The sequence below is a fragment of the Ruditapes philippinarum genome, unplaced genomic scaffold, assembly GCF_026571515.1.
Source record: "Ruditapes philippinarum isolate M1 unplaced genomic scaffold, ASM2657151v2 ctg3474_1_1_1_1, whole genome shotgun sequence".
NCBI lineage: Eukaryota > Metazoa > Mollusca > Bivalvia > Venerida > Veneridae > Ruditapes > Ruditapes philippinarum.
Window position 1 is genome coordinate 83,827 of NW_026853974.1, and position 19,457 is coordinate 103,283.

The 19,457-nt window shown below is 35.6% G+C and overlaps 1 protein-coding gene across 2 annotated transcripts; it reads right to left on the minus strand.

Annotated features, from left to right (window-relative positions):
- Positions 1-688: 688 nt before the first annotated feature.
- Positions 689-18,552, minus strand: LOC132738590 (uncharacterized). 2 transcript variants are annotated; one of them, XM_060726122.1, is made up of 7 exons: positions 18,411-18,552; positions 10,450-10,565; positions 9,473-9,584; positions 8,725-8,796; positions 7,381-7,533; positions 5,005-5,065; positions 689-1,129 (listed from the first exon to the last, which is right to left on the minus strand). In XM_060726122.1, the coding sequence occupies exons 1-7, from the start codon at positions 18,470-18,472 to the stop codon at positions 1,079-1,081; spliced, it is 627 nt and encodes a 208-aa protein (XP_060582105.1). In that variant the 5' UTR covers positions 18,473-18,552; the 3' UTR covers positions 689-1,078. The 2 variants fall into 2 exon arrangements, with proteins under 2 accessions (XP_060582105.1, XP_060582104.1); XM_060726121.1 differs by having other exon boundaries at positions 9,473-9,587.
- Between the last annotated feature and the right edge of the window lie 905 nt (positions 18,553-19,457).

The following is a 19,457-nucleotide window of genomic DNA, read 5'->3' on the forward strand; positions in this document are numbered from 1 at the left end:
GTTAAAACAGACATCACAAACAGTACTCTTTGTTGTTGTTTTTTATTCATATATAAAATTATGGTGAAACATCTATCCTTTATCATATTAACAGCTGAGCATAGCGTATCTCAATTGACCAGTGAGGATATATTTTAGATGACTTAACATAATAGAGATTTACATGAGAATGACAAGTACAAACTATAATATAAAACCTCTCAATATTACAATTTTATAATAGCTATATCTTCACTAAACAAACTGTTTGAGAAAGTCATTTTTATATGGATAATCTTTTTATATTTTACTGAATATTACAATTGTTAAATTTCTCAAAATTGGCTTTCTCTTTTCATATAAAATTTGAACAGCCTATTGTTTATGCAAGGAAATTTTAATATAAATTTTGTAAAAATTTATCTTCTTCTTTTCACCCATTTTCACTTGGCATGAGTAGATGTCTGTGTTCCAACACAGAAGACAGCCAGACCCAGATGTCTCAATACTTTATAGGTATAGACAAAGACATTTATTCTGGTTAATAACAAAATTATCTTTATCAAAACTACATTTTTGTTGGCTTTTATTTGGCACCAACACTATAAAGGTCATATGGTGACTTTCTAGCTTTACTGGCTTAGGCAGACTGTAGGTGCCCTCCGTGCATTATTTCAGGCACCTGAGTATAACCACTGACGTTCAGTTTAGCTTCCTCACATAAAATAATGCCAAGTCCCTGGCAGGATTCAAATCCATAGCAGTGAGGGGTGGAGATTTGAAGTAATATGAACTGAACCACTTGGCCACAGACAGCACACTCCATCAAACATTATGTTTCATACTTGTATGTTTTATAAACCAGACACATTTACATAAAAGTTTAATAGCACAAAGTGCTGATGCTGGCCTTAAATACTTAAATATCCAGTCTTATCAATCAACATATTTCAAAGCAAACCTGTAAAGAGAATACACACTATTTAAGCTTGTAACATTTAAAAATCTGAAGAAAAAATATTGTTTTTGATCTTATCACAGGATTTAAGTCTTAATGTTTTAATGAATATGCCTTGGAGTTATCAATCACCTAATTGTTTCAAGATTTAGTTTCCGGCATTTTCGGCAGATCTAACGTGTCCTCTGGTACCTGAAAGAATAAATAAACAAGATATGTTTGTAAAACATGTATGCCCCCTATCAGCAGCCAATTAGTCATGTGATAAGGTTATTATGCATGACGTCTGACCCAGTGATCAAACAATTAATAAAGGTTATGAAGTATCTACTGGTCATGACCTTGACCTTTGACCCCTTGACCCAAAACTCAATAGGGGTCATCTGCTGGTCACGACCAATCATCATACAAAGTTTGAAGTTCCTAGGCCTAGGCGTTTTTAGTAAATTGATCAGAAACCGTTTTTACCTACAAGGTCAATGTGACCTTGACCTTTGACCCCTTGACCCCAAAATCAATAGGGGTCATCTGCTGGTCATGACCAATCACCATGCCAAGTTTGAAGTTCTTAGGCCTAAGGGTTCTCTTATTATTGATCGGAAACCGTTTTAACATACAAGGTCAATGTGACCTTGACCTTTGACCCCAAAATCAATAGGGGTCATCTGCTGGTCATGACCAATCACCATGCCAAGTTTGAAGTTTCTAGGCTGAAGCGTTCTTTAGTTATTGATCAGAAACCGTTTTTACTTACAAGGTCATTGTGACCTTGACCTTTGACCCCTTGATCCCAAAATCAATAGGAGTAATCTGCTGGTCATGACAAATAACCATACCAAGTTTGAAGTTCCTAGGCCTAAGCGTTCTTGAGTTATTGATCAGAAACCGTTTTTACTTAAAAGGTCAATGTGACCTTGACCTTTGACCCCTTCACCTAAAACTCAATAGGGGTCATCTGCTGGTCATGACCAATCATCACACAAAGTTTGAAGTTCCTAGGCCTAAGCGTTTTTAGTTAATTGATCGGAAACCTACAAGGTCAATGTGACCTTGACCTTTGACCCCTTGACCCCAAAATCAATAGGTCATCTGCTGGTCATGACCAATCACCATACCAAGTTTGAAGTTCCTAGGCATAAGGGTTCTTAAGTTTTTGATCCGAAAGCATTTTTACCTACAAGGTCAATGTGACCTTGACCTTTGACCCCTCGACCCCAAAATCAATAGGGGTCATCTACTGATCATGACCAATCACCATCTCAAGTTTGAAGTCCCTAGGCCTAAGGGTTCTTTCATTATTGATCGGAAACCGTTTTTACCTACAAGGTCAATGTGACCTTGACCTTTGACCCCTTAACGCCAAAATCAATAGGGGTCATCTGATTGGTCATAACCAATCACCATACCAAGTTTGAAGTTCCTAGGCCTAAGGGTTCTTTTGTTATTGATCAGAAACCGTTTTTAATTAAAAGGTCAATGTGACCTTGACCTTTGACCCCTTGACCCCAAAATCTATACGGGTCATCTACTGATCATGACCAATCACCATACCAAGTTTGAAGTTCCTAGGCCTTAAGGTTCTTTAGTTATTGATCGGAAACCATTTTTGCTTTCAAGGTCAATGTGACCTTGACCTTTGACCCCTTGACCCCAAAATCATTAGGGGTCATCTACTGATCATGACCAATCACCATACCAAGTTTAATGTTCCTAAGCCTTAAGGTTCTTTAGGTATTGATCGGAAACCGTTTTTACCTACAAGGTCAATGTGACCTTGACCTTTGACCCCTTGACCCCAAAATCAATAGGGGTCATCTACTGATCATGACCAATCACCATACCAAGTTTGAAGTTCCTAGGCCTTAAGGTTCTTTAGTTATTGATCGGAAACCGTTTTTTGCTTTTAAGGTCAATGTGACCTTGACCTTTGACCCCTTGACCCCAAAATCAATAGGGGTCATCTACTGGTCATGACTAATCACCATACCAAGTTTGAAGTTCCTAGGCCTTAAGGTTCTTTAGTTATTGATCGGAAACCGTTTTTGCTTTCAAGGTCAATGTGACCTTGACCTTTGACCCCTTGACTCCAAAATCAATAGGGGTCATCTACTGGTCATGACCAATCACCATACCAAGTTTGAAGTTCCTAGGCCTTAAGGTTCTTTAGTTATTGATCGGAAACCGTTTTTTGCTTTCAAGGTCAATGTGACCTTGACCTTTGACCCCTTGACCCCAAAATCAATAGGGGTCATCTACTGGTCATGACCAATCACCATACCAAGTTTGAAGTTCCTAGGCCTTAAGGTTCTTTAGTTATTGATCGGAAACCGTTTTTGCTTTCAAGGTCAATGTGACCTTGACCTTTGACCCCTTGACCCCAAAATCAATAGGGGTCATCTACTGGTCATGACCAATCACCATACCAAGTTTGAAGTTCCTAGGCCTTAAGGTTCTTTAGTTATTGATCGGAAACCGTTTTTGCTTTCAAGGTCAATGTGACCTTGACCTTTGACCCCTTGACCCCAAAATCAATAGGGGTCATCTACTGGTCATGACCAATCACCATACCAAGTTTGAAGTTCCTAGGCCTTAAGGTTCTTTAGTTATTGATCGGAAACCGTTTTTGCTTTCAAGGTCAATGTGACCTTGACCTTTGACCCCTTGACCCCAAAATCAATAGGGGTCATCTACTGGTCATGACCAATCACCATACCAAGTTTGAAGTTCCTAGGCCTTAAGGTTCTTTAGTTATTGATCGGAAACCGTTTTTGCTTTCAAGGTCAATGTGACCTTGACCTTTGACCCCTTGACCCCAAAATCAATAGGGGTCATCTACTGGTCATGACCAATCACCATACCAAGTTTGAAGTTCCTAGGCCTAAGGGTTCTTTAGTTATCACTCGGAAACCATTTGGTCTACGGACCGACGGACCGACAAGTGCAAAGCAATATACCCCCTTTTTTTCAAAATGGGGGCATAATCACATGTCATTTGGTTTATTGACCTTATATCTGACATTGTATAGGCAGTGGTTTTTTTCCCCAATTTTCAAAACAACCTGTGGCTTTCTGAAGGGGAAGATATAGCGCAATAAATAAGAAACAGGGAGTCAAATTCCAATGACTGAGAATGAAATTTACCCATACATTTTATAAATTTTCAATTTCAATTCAATTTAACATGCATGGTACATAGGGATATATCATATACATAGGGTACATGGCAATAGGGACAGCTTTCTGTCTTCTAGCTGATGTAATAAGTCAGATGCTGTTAAGAAATGGTTCTAGTGAAGAAGTGCACAGGGAATTTCAGGGGAAAATATTAGCTTTTTTTAGGGGAAAATATACCTATTTTGAGCTAGGGGTTCAGCTGTTAAATACAGGAAGAAAATCACTGATAGGACATATGGATGTTCATCACTACACATATATTATATATTTACATCATAAAGAGCTTAGTCATTTTTTAAAAAGGAAATATTTGAAATCATGTTGAAATGATAATTATATTTAGATTGTGTGATAAAAGTTAACTGTTACATTATAAGGTTAGTAGATATTACTGAGTACAATACTGAATTTTATTGAACAAGTACACAGCTGTTCAACATATATTGATGGAGGCACTAGCCATAGCCAAATCTGATCTAGATTTTGCAGTTGTGTACCAGTCCAACAGAATCAGTATTTGTACTCAACAATGAGTAATGACCTCTTTATTTCACATTTTTGACATTTTTAACAAAACTTCCGATTCAACTTCAGTTATTTCCAAGACAATAAGGAATTGATATGATTTTTTTTACCCTGATAATGAAAATGAGACTAGATGGAGTACAATATGCATTTGATATAGATATTTTGGATTCTGAAAATGAAAATGAGGCTATATAAAATGGAGTACTATATATATATATTTGATATGGATTTTCTGGAAACTGGAAATGGAAAAGAAGATTAATTAATAAGATTGGATTTGATAATAATTTCTATTAGAACATCTCATGCTTTAAACGCTGAAAATTCATTGGATATAATTATTCCATAAGGCGAAAAATAATCACCTTAATTTTAAGCTGTACAGGGACTCTTGCATCTTCCATATCTTCCAGGTTTTCTATTGCTCTGTAATATAGTTAATCAAAATATTTTACTATGCAGCTAAAAGGTACAAAATCACATTATATAATAACAAGAGCCATGTTAGCATGGCCATCCCCCGCCGAATGTGTTTGCTGATTGGAAGAATGTATATGTAGTAGAGCAGAATAATTCAATTTAAAGAGGTCTTTTAGTAATGAAAACTGATGGCTGAAGTGGTTACAGATTTGAAACCAATGTGAATACTGATGGCTGAAAATAACAAAGGACAATATTAACTGCAAAATAATGCAGGGTAGGTTATCATTCTTGCGCACTGCACTCCTCCTCAATGAGATCTATCCACCTATGAAGTTTCAAGTTGATACCTCTAACACTTTTTGAGATAAGCTCCGGACAAAAGAATGAAAAATAACAAAAGGCAATAACTCAAGAATTAAAAAGGGTAGAGTTACCATTCTTGCACACAGCATTCCTCCTCAATGAGATCTATCAACCTATGAAGTTTCATGTTGAAATCTCAAAGACTTTTTAGAGTTATGCTCCAGGTGAAAAATTAAGTATGAAAAATAACAAAGGGCAATAACTCAAAAATTATGAATGGTAGAGTTATCATTCTTGTGCACTGCATACTTCCTGAGTGAGATCTATCCACCCATGAAGTTTAATGTTGATATCTCAAAGGCTTTTTGAGTTATACCCTGGACAAATATTAAGTTTGAAAAATAACAAAGGGCAATAACTGAAAAATTATATAGGGTAGAGTTATCACTCTTGTGCACTGCACTCCTCCTCAATATGATCTATCCACCTATGAAGTATCAAGTTGATACCTCAAATACTTTTTGAGATAGGCTCCAGACAAAAATGTCAGACGCAAGGACAGACGGACTGAGACCATTTCTATATCCTCGCCGCCTTTCAGCTGGGGGTAATAAATGTTACTCTAGCTGACACAATTATGCATCAATAGTAAGGGTGGGTTCTGAATTTATTTGCCTATCAGTAAGACAATATGTGAAATAACTTTGCTTTATATTTGGTATATTTTTGATATTTTAATAAAAGTTGGGACTTTAGGGTCAAACCATATGCATGTAATTACTACTGTCACATCTGACAGTTTAGACTGTTGCCATGTGTATTCAGACAATTGCCCATAGACAGATGCCCCTTTTTGCCCACTCATCTTTGGAAGCCACTTGCCCCCTTTTCCCATTCAAATCTATGGAAGAGGCAGACATTTGCCCCTGGACAGATGCCCCTTTGCTCATATCTTTTGAAGAGACAGACATTTGCCCCTGGACAGATGCCCCCTTTGCCCTCTCATCTTTGGAAGACATTCACACCTTTGCTTACTCATATCTTTGAAATAACAGACATTTGCCCCTGGACAGATGCCCCCTTTGCCCACTCATCTTTGGAAGACATTTACCCCCTTTGCCCACTCATATCTTTGGAAGAGGCAGATATTTGCCCCTGAACAGATGCCCCTTTGCCCACTCATATCTTTTGAAGATGCAGACATTTGCCCCTGGACAAATGCCCCCTTCGCCCACTTATCTTTGGAAGACATTTGCCCCCTTTGCCCACTCATATCTTTGGAAGAGACAGACATTTGCCCCTGGACAGATGCCCCCTTTGCCCACTCATCTTTGGAAGAAATTTGCCCCCTTTGCCCACTCATATCTTTGGAAGAGGCAGACATTTGCCCCTGAACAGATGCCCCTTTGCCCACTCATATCTCTGGAAGAGGCAGACATTTGCCCCTGGAAAGATGCCCCCTTTGCCCACTCATATCTTTGGAAGAGGCAGACATTTGCCCTTGGACAGATGCCCCCTTTACCCACTCATCTTTGGAAGAAATTTGCCCCCTTTGCCCACTCATATCTTTGGAAGACATTTGCCTCCTTAGCCCACTCATATCTTTTGAAGAGGCAGACATTTGCCCCTGAACAGATGCCCTTTGCCCACTCATCTTTGGAAGGGGCAGACATTTGCCTCTGGACAGATGCCCCCTTTGCCCACTCATATCTTTGAAAGGGACCAATATTTGCCCCTGGACAGATGTCCCCTTTGCCCACTCATATGTTTGGAAAAGACAGACATTTGCCCCAGTGTATTAAATAAATAGCCCTAAATTGCTCATCAAGAGTCCAACTTTTTAGGTTCACAATCTTAGTTTTGTTATGAAACTACAGTCATGCTTCTAGTTCAAACTTATTTTCTATATAAAATTCAAATTGATTGAAATTAAATAAAACACAAACAAAACGCATAGTGGACTGTGGTCATATGAGCTAATGAAAGTAAACATTCTGTTGACAAACAACAGACACCTTTCTTCCTCTCTAATTGCTTTTTCCAGCTGAAGTTGTTGATTGGTTAACATTTCTAACTCTGCGTTTAATTCATCTGTTTGTGCTTTGATTTTGCTGTAATTTCCATGTCTTTTATGAGGTACTCTAATGGTGTGCATCTTTGCTTTCAGTCTGAAATGAGACAATAAGACACATGGTGAATACAATAGCTTGAGATGTCCCTATGCTTTGATCATCACAGCTATTAAAAAGATTAGCTATACGAATTTGTCACTAAAATCTTATTAATTAAAGGCTTATATATGAATTGTAAGTGGTTTACATTATGTCAATTTCATATAAATGTCACAGAAAAATTTTTGCCTTGCCAAAGGACTGATAGAACCCTTCTCAGACCTTTCATTTGAAAAAAATAAATTACCCACAAACATTGACAAACAAATATGTTGTGGTGAAATTCTTATTGTATCCACTAATCTGATACCTAGGATTGGACAGGTCAGGGATCTATGCATTGAACCAGCTACCATTGCTAATCCCATGCTTTGCTTATTGATATAGGGGGCAATGAAATTATATTATATCAAAATATTTCATTGTAGCCAAATAATATTTGAATGCAAAGTGAAAGAATAAATCATAAATGGGCATAAATTGCGTCACAAAATGTACATGATTACAGGAAGCAAAAACATGTAAATATCTGGACATATCATGTTAAGAACAATATCGACAGAACTGCATGTATTTATCAAAATGAACATTGTGGCATTACGCGGCTTCAAATGACATATCCAATTAAGATCATGAAATCAGTAAACAAATATTTATTGTTCTGTATGCAAGATCAAATTATATTTCACTTTTGAACACAAGTAGTTATATGAATTCACTTGTGGTTATTGCCAGTCCTGAAAATATTGCAGCTGATGTTAAATCTGTCAATTATATTTCAATCATATAAGAAAAGTTAAAAAGTAATCCTCTATATTATTATACAATAAAATTTAACATTTTAAACCATGCCTTTTCAAAGTAAACAGTGCATCATAAAACCTTGTCTAGAAAATTTGTGTTACCCTCATGGCTAGCCTTGTCTAGAAAATTTGTGTTACCCTCATGGCTAGCCTTGTCTAGAAAATTTGTGTTACCCTCATGGCTAGCCTTGTCTAGAAAATTTGTGTTACCCTCATGGCTAGCCTTGTCTAGAAAATTTGTGTTACCCTCATGGCTAGCCTTGTCTAGAAAATTTGTGTTACCCTCATGGCTAACCTTGTCTAGAAAATTTGTGTTACCCTCATGGCTAGGTACATGTATGTGTTACAAGCAAAACTAAGATACCCATTGGAACCATATACTTACTGTAATTTTAACTCATTTAACAGTGTCTGTACATCATCATTGTCTGAAAACTTTGGTTTACTACCTACCGTTCTGAAAGATAAATTAATGGTTTGTTTATTATAGCTAGCCTATTATAATGAAAAATAAAACAAAGGCTATTTGTGCAGTAAAGTTAAAGGTTGGTTCCTTGTTTTAGTATCATTGTAACAGACAATGCAATATCAAATACTGCTGGACTCTGTATAGGTACTGATCTGCTTGTTCTACTTCTCCAAAAGTTTAACTATTAGTAATCTGAGTGAAGACATCTTGCTTTTTTATGTGCAGGCAATACCACCATCTCTAGCAAGATTCTCATATAAAACTGAAACATCATAAGACTTTGATGCAACATTTCATCATTATCATATTTACATTACTAATTTTAAACTGATGGTGTTGTAACTATCTAAGCTTGTCTGATGAATTAAAGAAATCAGTATCTGGGAATGACTTGTGTAAAGCATATTGTTGTTTCAACCTAATCATCACAGAAAAGACCTAGTTACAAATACATGTACTAAAGATTCATGAATCACAGGTTTTTAAAGAAAAGAACTTCATCATCATCATCAGCAGTAGCAGCAGCAGAACTATCAATATTATTATTAGCAGCAGCAGTATCACTACCACACCTCTAGCAATCATTATCATCATCATCATCATCAACAGCACTATATTGTTACTAGCATCATCATCATCATTACAAATATCATAATGAGTTTACCGTACACTACTGTCAATCAAATGATAGAGGTAATCTTTCAGCTGTTTCCCCATTGGTTTCCAGCTCTTTGTCTGTTTCCCAGTAAACTTGTAGTAATTCACATTAGAATCAGCTGCTGAAATCCGATAAAATGTTGAACAGCTGGGTGAGATAAAATTGATGTTCTGGTAACAGCATTTAACACAGGACATGAAGATATTACAATTGAATTGCCCATCACACAAGAATGCTACCAATTCAAAATGTAACTGCAAAACCTGTTTTAACCCAGTATGATGAAAAGAGTAAGCAACTTTACTGGAAACCTAATTATCACATTGTCTTGGCATGTAAATTACTTTCAGGAATTTCATTAAATAAAGAAATGCCATTGTCACATTTTAAATACAAATAAATTAAATAACTAAGGTAAAGAAATAAATTATAAAATGGACCAGAAAATTTCTGAGAAAGAAAAACAACAGCTTACCACTGCTTTAGTGGTCAGAACGCTTCTGACTGTTTTTGTTGTCAATTCTTTACACATTCAATGTTCGTTTAAGTTTTATGTCATAAACATGTCAATTAATACAGCACTTGCTAATAGCAATTTAGATACAGAATAAGATATAAATAACACTAGCTGATAAATCTATGTTGGCAAAAATGCCAAACGAATCCAAATAGTTATGTGATTATAATAATTGCCTAATTTTAAACAGGAAAAGTGATCATATAGTAGATATTAGTATTACCCACAATGGAAATTCAGATACCAGAAATAAATAGTGGTAAATAGTACAAATTTCAAATGAACCTTGTAAACTTGGTTATCTATTACACATGTACGATGTAATAGGCTCAATGAGAATAAGTGTATAATATCTATCAGTAATGATCTTTTAACAAAGTTTTACAGATATATACATTGTAGTTCCAAACTTCTGATGGGAGATAACTCAGTTAAGCATCTCAGTATGAACACAATTTATACTTACCAGCAGTTCCAATAGTATACTGTTTACTCCTCATATCTGACAAAGATTTTGGCTGTTTTCTACCGCCAGCAGGTTTCGTCTGCTGCTTAGTTATTCCTGATGCTGGACTTGTATTCCTTAAATATAAAAGAAATTTCAAAAAAAAAAATGGAAATAATGTTGATCTAATACTAGAGGTGCAAAGATTCATTCTGATGTATCAAAAACCGGTCTTGTGGGTGCCGTTTCGATTTCCAATATCAAATATGACAATTTGGATTCACAACTGAAAATAAGCACGAAAAATTAGAGTTTTAGTCCCCCTCTGACTAGTTTACTGCTTTAATACATGTATGAAATACGATTGTTTATTTAACTTAGTCATTCATTGTTTTGCTGAAACTCGTCCCTTACTATTAATTTAATAGTTGTTGATAATAAATGTTTGTTTCATGTATTGTTCTTTGTTGTTCAAGTTTAAAAGAAAATGCTTGTTGATAATAAGGCCTAAAAAAAAAAATTGTTTTGTTCGGGTCACCCGACCCTACCTAATAATATACGCCGACCCTACCGTTTTTTTCGTGTCCAAAAAAAAAAAAATCGATGAAAATACCGTATTATTGAGGTACGGTACGGTACAGGTTTTATCGTCGCTCTTAGTTACAAAATGGCGGATCACATCGTCAATATTTGTAAAACGGCGTGTGATCTTCACCAAACGGCAGAACGCCGAGAGTTTAAGATTGTTACACCTAAAATGTCTTTTGAAAACATAGAAGGGATGTATTTGTGCCACCCGGGAGGGATGTCAGAAATTTCCATATCTACATTTCAATATACTGGTGAATAAAAAAAAAATAAAAAAAATAAAAAAATCCGACCTACCCTACCTATCTCTTGAGAGCATGTTACTCTAACTAAACAATTTTTTTTTTTTAGGCCTAAGCAGATGAAAATCTTTTTCAGTATTTGTATACTATGTTTTGTTTAATAAAGTTTATGTTCTGTTCTATTTGTTTTGATTACTACTATTTAAAAAGCCTCATTAAATTACACTAGAACTCCTCGAGTCGGATGTGTCGCCTTGTGAACAATATAGTTTAGGAGAAATGGCCAGGACAAAAATGAAATAAGAAAACTAACAAAGGGCAATAGCTCAAAAAATAATAAGTGCAGAGCAGCAGTTTCTATGCACTGCACTTTTTATCAATAAGATCTATCATTCTATTAAGTTTCAAGTCCATATCTTTTATAATTTATGAGAAATGGCCTGGACAAAAGTAAAATATGAAATTATATATAAAGGGTAATAACTCAAAAATAAGAAATGCAGAGTACCGGTTCTTGTACACTGCACTTTTTCTTAATGAGATCTATCATCCTATGAAGTTTCATGTCTATAGCTTTCATACTTGAGGTGAAATGACCTGGACAAAAATAAAGAAAATTAACAAAGGGCAATAACTCAAAAAATAAGAAATGCAGAGTACCGGTTCTTGTGCATTGCACTTCTTCTTAATGAGATCTATCATCCTATGAAGTTTCAAGTCCATAGCTTTTATACTTTTGAAGAAATGGCCTGGACAAAAATAATGTATGAAAATTAACAAAGGGCAATAACTCAAAAAATAAGAAATGCAGAGTACCGGTTCTTGTGCACTGCACTTCTTCTTAACGAGATCTATCATCCTATGAAGTTTCAAATACATAGCTGTTATACATTAGGAGAAATGGCCTGGACAAAAATAAAGTATGAAAATTAACAAAGGGAAATAACTCAAAATTCAGGAAGTGCAGAGTACCGATTCTTGTGCACTGCACTTCTTTTTAATGAGATCTATCATCGTATGAAGTTTCAAGTCCATAGCTGTTATACATTAGGAGAAATGGCCCGGACAAAATTAAAGTATGAAAATTTACAAAGGGCAATAACTCAAAAATTAAGAAGTGCAGAGTACCGGTCCTTGAGCACTGCACTTCGTGTTATTGAAAGTAGCATGCATACCAAGTTTGAAATCAATCCAACTTAAAGTGACTGAGTTATGCTCTGGACAAGCTTTAGGGGACACTGCCGCCGACAACGACGCCGCCGATAAAAGTAATCCCTATATGTCGCCTTTCAAGGCGACACAAAAAAATCATAAATTTAATTATTCAATTAATTCTCTCATTCCTTTATTTCATTCATTTTTGAAATGCTATTACAGTGTAAGAAATTTGGATTTGAATCCACTAGGCTGGTCGGACTACCAGACTGGAATATTCACTAGCCCAAAAGACATTTCACTAGCACGATTCATTTGTTCAAAAGAGTTGTTTATATATTGCCTCTGAAAATACAGTAGCCTGATTGGGCTTGTTACTGTGAAAAGTTGGTAGCCCAAGGAGAAATTTAGTAGTCAGGAGCTAGTAAAGGTACTTGACTTATTATTAACTAAATATGGAGCCGATTTGGTAAAGGGCCGAAACGTCCGGGGCCGAAACGTCTTGGGTAATTTGAGGTTGATAATCTTGGGGCCGAAATGACTCGAAATCAAAACAAGAGCTGTCAGTAGGACAGCAACGCTCAACTATTTTTAGTGCTTGATAGTAAAAAAAATGCTTGATACAGTTACCTCCTCCTGTTTACAGGTTGGGGTCATGATGGTGAACAAGTGTGCAAAGTTTCAAAGCCATATGTCAATGGACTTTGAAAATATTTGAACTATTACAAAAACTTTAACATAAATTCTAAGTCGAAAAAGGGGCATAATTCTGTCAAAATGCTTGATAGAGTTACCTCCTCCTGTTTACAGGTTGGGGTCATGATGTTGAACAAGTGTGCAAAGTTTCAAAGCCATGATGTCAATGGACTTTGAAAATATTTGAACTATAACAAAACTTTAACGTAAATTCTAAGTCAAAAAAGGGGCATAATTCTGTCAAAATGCTTGATAGAGTTACCTCCTCCTGTCTACAGGTTGGGGTCATGATGGTGAACAAGTGTGCAAAGTTTCAAAGCCATATGTCTATGGACTTTGAAAATATTTGAACTATTACAAAAACTTTAACATAAGTGGTTACGCCGACGCGGACGCCGACGCTCGGGTGACTGCAATAGCTCTACTTATTCTTATCGAATAGTCGAGCTAAAAAGGGGCATAATTCTGTCAAAATGCTTGATAGAGTTACCTCCTCCTGTCTACAGGTTGGTGTCATGATGGTGAACAAGTGTGCAAAGTTTCAAAGCCATATGTCTATGGACTTTGAAAATATTTGAACTATTACAAAAACTTTAACGTAAATTCCAAGTCGAAAAAGGGGCATAATTCTGTCAAAATGCTTGATAGAGTTACCTTCTCCTGTCTACAGGTTGGAGTCATGATGGTGAACAAGTGTGCAAAGTTTCAAAGCCATATGTCAATGGACTTTGAAAATATTTGAACTATTACAAAAACTTTAACATAAGTGGTTACGCCGACGCTCGGGTGACTGCAATAGCTCTACTTATTCTTATCGAATAGGCGAGCTAAAAAGCCCTGCTAATTTAAGTTCGTAGCTTCCTACACGTTGTATCTGTGCATTTGTGGTTTACATGGGCCGTTCAAGATGGGGATAGGATCTGACCACCACCCTCCCAATTGTCTTAGGTAACGTAGAAGTCTTATCATTATAATAAGGACTAGAGCAGATATATACATGGCCTAAAAATAAAATTCAGGTTTGACAGTTTTGCCCACAGACACTTGGAGTATGGACCCTGCCCTTCTCCGCCTCTGAATATTGAAAACTAAAAGTATTGTTTATTACAAGAATTAGTTTTAAATTTGTGCTTATATTAGCATGAGACGGTTAAGTGTCTAACACGTGAACAAGTTTGAATAGAATTTCATAACGTTTTAAAAAAGTCAATTTTTTACCAACGCTTCAATTTCCTGAAGATACCAAGCTTCGAAATGTAAACACAACTGACCTACATATATTTCAGGTATTTATGTTATCGCATGCCATTTATTTCTGGTGTAAATCAGTCTATGCATATATTCCTTTAATAAATAAATGCATGTTATTTTCAGATCGTACCTTTCTTCCAACTTCCAAGCTTTGCACATTTAATTACATTTTCCTAACCGTGTCACAAGCTTCTTTACGAATTCATGACGACTGGAATGTTTCCCGTAAGTTACAGCAGGAAAATCGGTGGAAAAAATAAATTCTATCGCAACTACTCGACCCTTTCCGTCAGTGTTCTTGATTTGGTTTCTGTACTGATTAGGGGAAGTAACCGCTGCGGGGTTTTGGTTCTCGGCATGAAAATGAAAGCGCAAAACAGTGCCCAAACACATTCCAGTCGTCTCACATCAAAGGAAAGCGTACGTTGTTATCTTTATGAAATTATGATATTTTAGGGACTTTTTTAAACCACAGGGGATTCTGTCATATTTTTTTTCCTTTCCCACTATATATATAACAAGGGATACAACTCAAAATTGCTCAATTCAGGAAAAAGTAAATACATGGGTGCAAGTTAAAATTTTTGAAAAACCTGAACTATTTGTTTGGGGGCCAGGGGGCCGCAAGGGCCCCCGGTGGGTCCAGGGCAACGCCCGGCCAGGGGTCCAGGGGGCCGGAGGTCCCCGGAAGCTCCTGCATTATAGCACATTTAAAGGCCTAAAATTCAATTCCCTTGAATGATTACATGCCAGATAACATACATACTGTAGTATAGTATTTTCACTTTAAATATTGCTCACATAATTATTTTCTTCTTTTCTCTCTCTTTTTCTTAATTATATAAACAAAAACATTTCAACACAAAAAGAAATGTGCATTCATATATTGGTTCCACTATTTAATATTGTGGTTCCAACAGTAAAGAGTGATAAAACAAACCAATATATAAATAAATTGAAAATTGAGTTGATTTGTACCGAGTTTACGTTTTAATTAGGGCTGAGCTGACCCCGATTCCATACAAACAATAAATTGTTTTCAAAAAAGATAATTAAAACAAGCCTGGTTATGTTTCACAGTAAGTTTGTTTTTCATATGGTTTGGATCGTCTGCGTGCATTTAATTCTTTTTTTTTCCCGCTGGATCCATACTTGAAGCTTGATGGATTTTCTACATACAGTGCAGAAAGCTACGCCGGGAACGTCTGGCTTTTCCAGCCAGTTTCCGTAGTTATCCCCGTTTCGATCACATACAAACAACCATTCCCATCTCCATTTATTTTTTGAGGTTTTCTCGATATCTTTTGTATTAAATCCTTCGTGTAGAAACTTCATTTTGACTAACAAATTGTACAATTACTTTCTGTTTACATATTACTCTGTAGCCGAATCGGTAACGAAGCCGCTTTTTCATTGGATGATTATAATTAGCGCGCCAATCTAAATTGTTGTAATAAATTCACGGATAAAATTGCATGCCGGGATTAATAATACATGTTTTCGTAAACATTTCGTATATCTTCGGAAACTATCGGCAGTTTCCGCGAAAGTTTACTATTGACGCTTCGAGAACAACCGTGAGCATCCGTATGTTATATAGCGTTCTCGATTATGAACTTCTAATCGGTGGTACTTCTCAGTTTGAAAGAGTAGACCCGCACCATACCCCTCCAAATATCTCAACGGATTTACGTGATTTGCAAAAATGATCCCTTCGGCACGTGAAAAACCGGAACTTCCGGCACATGCCGGAAAACTTGCACCCATGTAAATACAACGCAGTATACAACAGTTTTTTTTCTTCTGATTGTTGGACATTGATGAAAGAATCGATAATTTCAAAAAAAATGACTCACTTTGTTACATGGACAAGATATTATTAAAAATAACCTTTCATGTTTCATTTTTACACACATTCGTAAAATTTCGGTTTGTAAAATTACATGTGTTAAACGACATCTTATGCAAACGTATGCTCATATAAGAAAGTTTAATCAAGTAATCGGTTAAATATCAATTATCTACCCAGAGCTCCAGATAATTTTTTTGGCCAAGGGGTTTTTACCCCTCAAAATTTAGAGTGAGGGGTAAAATGCAAATTCTGAAAAACTTAAGGGGTAAAATCTGTCAAAAAAGCATTTTGCATTTTTTATAAACAAATTAGACTTATTGCTTTGTTTGTTTGTTTGTTTATTTTCTTTTTTTTAGAAAAACCTTTACAAATTAATACTGATTTAATGTGAAAACAATACAAAACATGCCATGTAAAGTCAGACTTTTCCAGAGTATACTGGAATCAAGTATTAGGATACGCAGCAAAATTATCAGGGCTTCCATTTTCAAAATTTGGGAAGTCAAAGACTTCAAAATCTCTGATATTGGAAGTCACATTATATAAGGTAAAGAAGGAAAAGTATTGATTTTCGGAAGTCACAGGCCAAAATGAAGGAGTAAATGACTCCCAAACTTCCACTAGTGGAAGCCCTGAAATAATTTTATTTTCTAGGAGTCAATATTTTTCTTTCTTTAATCCTGTTGGCATGTACCTTATCATGTACTCCAGTTTGAACAATTATAGTTGAAATTAGAATTAAAGAAATAAAAACAAGATTTTTTTTATCTTTCCTTTAAAAAAAAGTATTGGTCTGAGAGAAAATTGTCCGTAACTGTAGACTGGGTACGAAAATATTGAGTACAAAACTACAGGTGAAAAACATGTTATTTTGTTCCATCAACAAAAGTTAAAGAAATTAAAATATATTATTGTTTATATTGAGGCATAAGCATGTCAATAGATGCCTAAACAAACTAAATACTGTGTTTACTCCTACAATGATTATCTGGCACAAATTTCATCAATAATTTCACAGGTTGATCTACGGGAGTTACCTCCCTTCTGTATTTCCTTTAACATGCGTTGTTGACAACAGAATTTTTACTTTTCAATGCAATTAAAGGGAAATATATTGTATTTTTATGCTCAAAACATTTTCTTTCTACATATCAAATGTTTACACTTCTATTCTTTCACGCATAAATTTTGACATACGAGCGTATTTTCATTTTGTTGTGCGTAACTGTGACGCACGAATTTTGAAAGTGATGCGTATTTTAGATTTTCTATGCGTATTTTACGCTTATACGCACGCTATCTGGAGCTCTGCTACCACCATCAATGATGCAATCATTAACTTCTGGTACAAATTATTGTAACAATTTATGTTTGTTTTGATAATTTCTATCCTCGGCTTCCATTTTGATGTTGCCCGTATGTTCCAATGCATAAATCCAACTTCTGTTAGTAACTGTCAATTTCATTGGCTAATGAATAATAATAATCCGGATATTAACGGCATATAGCCGCGACGAATAGCGGTTTTTTCATCAGCCAATGAAAATACTCGGAACATAAACACACCTGCAAAATGGACGACAAATTGACAGCCAATGTAAATATTGAAATGTTAGCTATTTCCTGCAATGTTACAGGTTTTAATTAAGTGTTTGTAGTAGAACTTGGGTAATGATTTGTTCATATATTAACTTCTACAATAACTTTGATGGAAAAGAGGATATTTTATACAGTTTACACGTGTGAACAGGTGAATGCATTTTACGAAACCGTGCTGATAGTGCGAGGCCACGACTTGTATCCCTTGTTTATATTATATATAGATCTATCTAGATTTAATAAAATAATGACAGATTTCCCTGTGTTTTAAACGTGGTTAAAATAGCGGAGTTCAAGACATGTGACCAGGTCGTAATAATATGCAAACATATTTTGACGTACGGTTTGCACGATAAAAAATAGGCATGGTGTATACAAGTGCGGATACAAGTTGCTGCACAACATAAATTTGATTTGTCAAATATAAAATTTATCACTTTGGTCGAGAGATGGTACCGTTCGAGGGATGGTATCAAAAGGCTAACCCTTTGCCAGTTGTTTACAGCTGTTTAAAGTGTATGAATGCAAAATTTGACAAATCCTTGACAAAACAGCTTTACGCTCGTAAGATAAAGCACAACTAAATACAACTTTCGTACACATTTTTCTTTCCTTTTGCCTGTTTCTTCTCCTTTACTATCCGATTTTTGGTCTTCGCCATTTTCAACGCTGTCAAATTTTCCCGCGATTTTCTTCTTTGCTATTCCGCTTCCGGGTTTGTTTAAAAAAGGAAAAGATTTAATTTAAGCGGAAAGGCGAGTACCACTAAAATATGCAATGGAGTTTTTTTTAGCGCAACGGGCGCAACAAACAAACGGCAAAGCACCTTATTTTCAATACGTAATATTTGAGCATCTTAAATAATTGTTTAGCACTGGAAAGTCAGTTTGTTTTAAAATGTTTCATACATGTGTATACCTGTCGAAATGGCAACGGAGATCAGTTGAGCAAAATGGGCACAACGTATGTACTTATATGATATTGATTAAAATTAAGGTTATTTGAATAAATAAATAAATAAATAAATAAATAAATAAATAAATAAATAAATAAAAAAACAGTATAAAAACCATAATCATATATCAAATAGCTGCGATTTTGATGTTTTAAAGGATTGTGTGCCGGAGAAATGGACAATTTGTCTGCGCAACGGATATTTTTAGTATAGGGGACACCTTGTACGCTGTTAAATAAATCACAATTAGTAAACTAAAATGAATATTCAAATGAACAGTTTTCAACTTGTTATGTTTTGAAAGATTATATATCATGCCAAAAATCCTCTCTGTTTTTTGTTTGATTTTTTTTGTTATCCTTTTTAGCTCACTTGAGCTAGCTCAGGGTGAGCTTTTAATTAGGATCGTTGAATGTCCGTAGTCCGTCGTCTGTAGTCCATCGTCGTCCACACTTGTTGGTTAACACTCTAGCGGTCACATTTTTGCGTCAATAATCATCAAACTTTGTCCGGATGCTTATCTAGGTAATATCGGAGGAAAAACAAGGTCACATATGAGCTAAAAGTAGAAAAACCTTGTTAACACTCTAGCGGTCATATTTTTGCCTCAATCATCATCAAACTTTGTCAGGATGCCATTCTAGGTAATTGCTCGGATAAGCTCGAACATGGGTCATCTCAAATGAAAAAT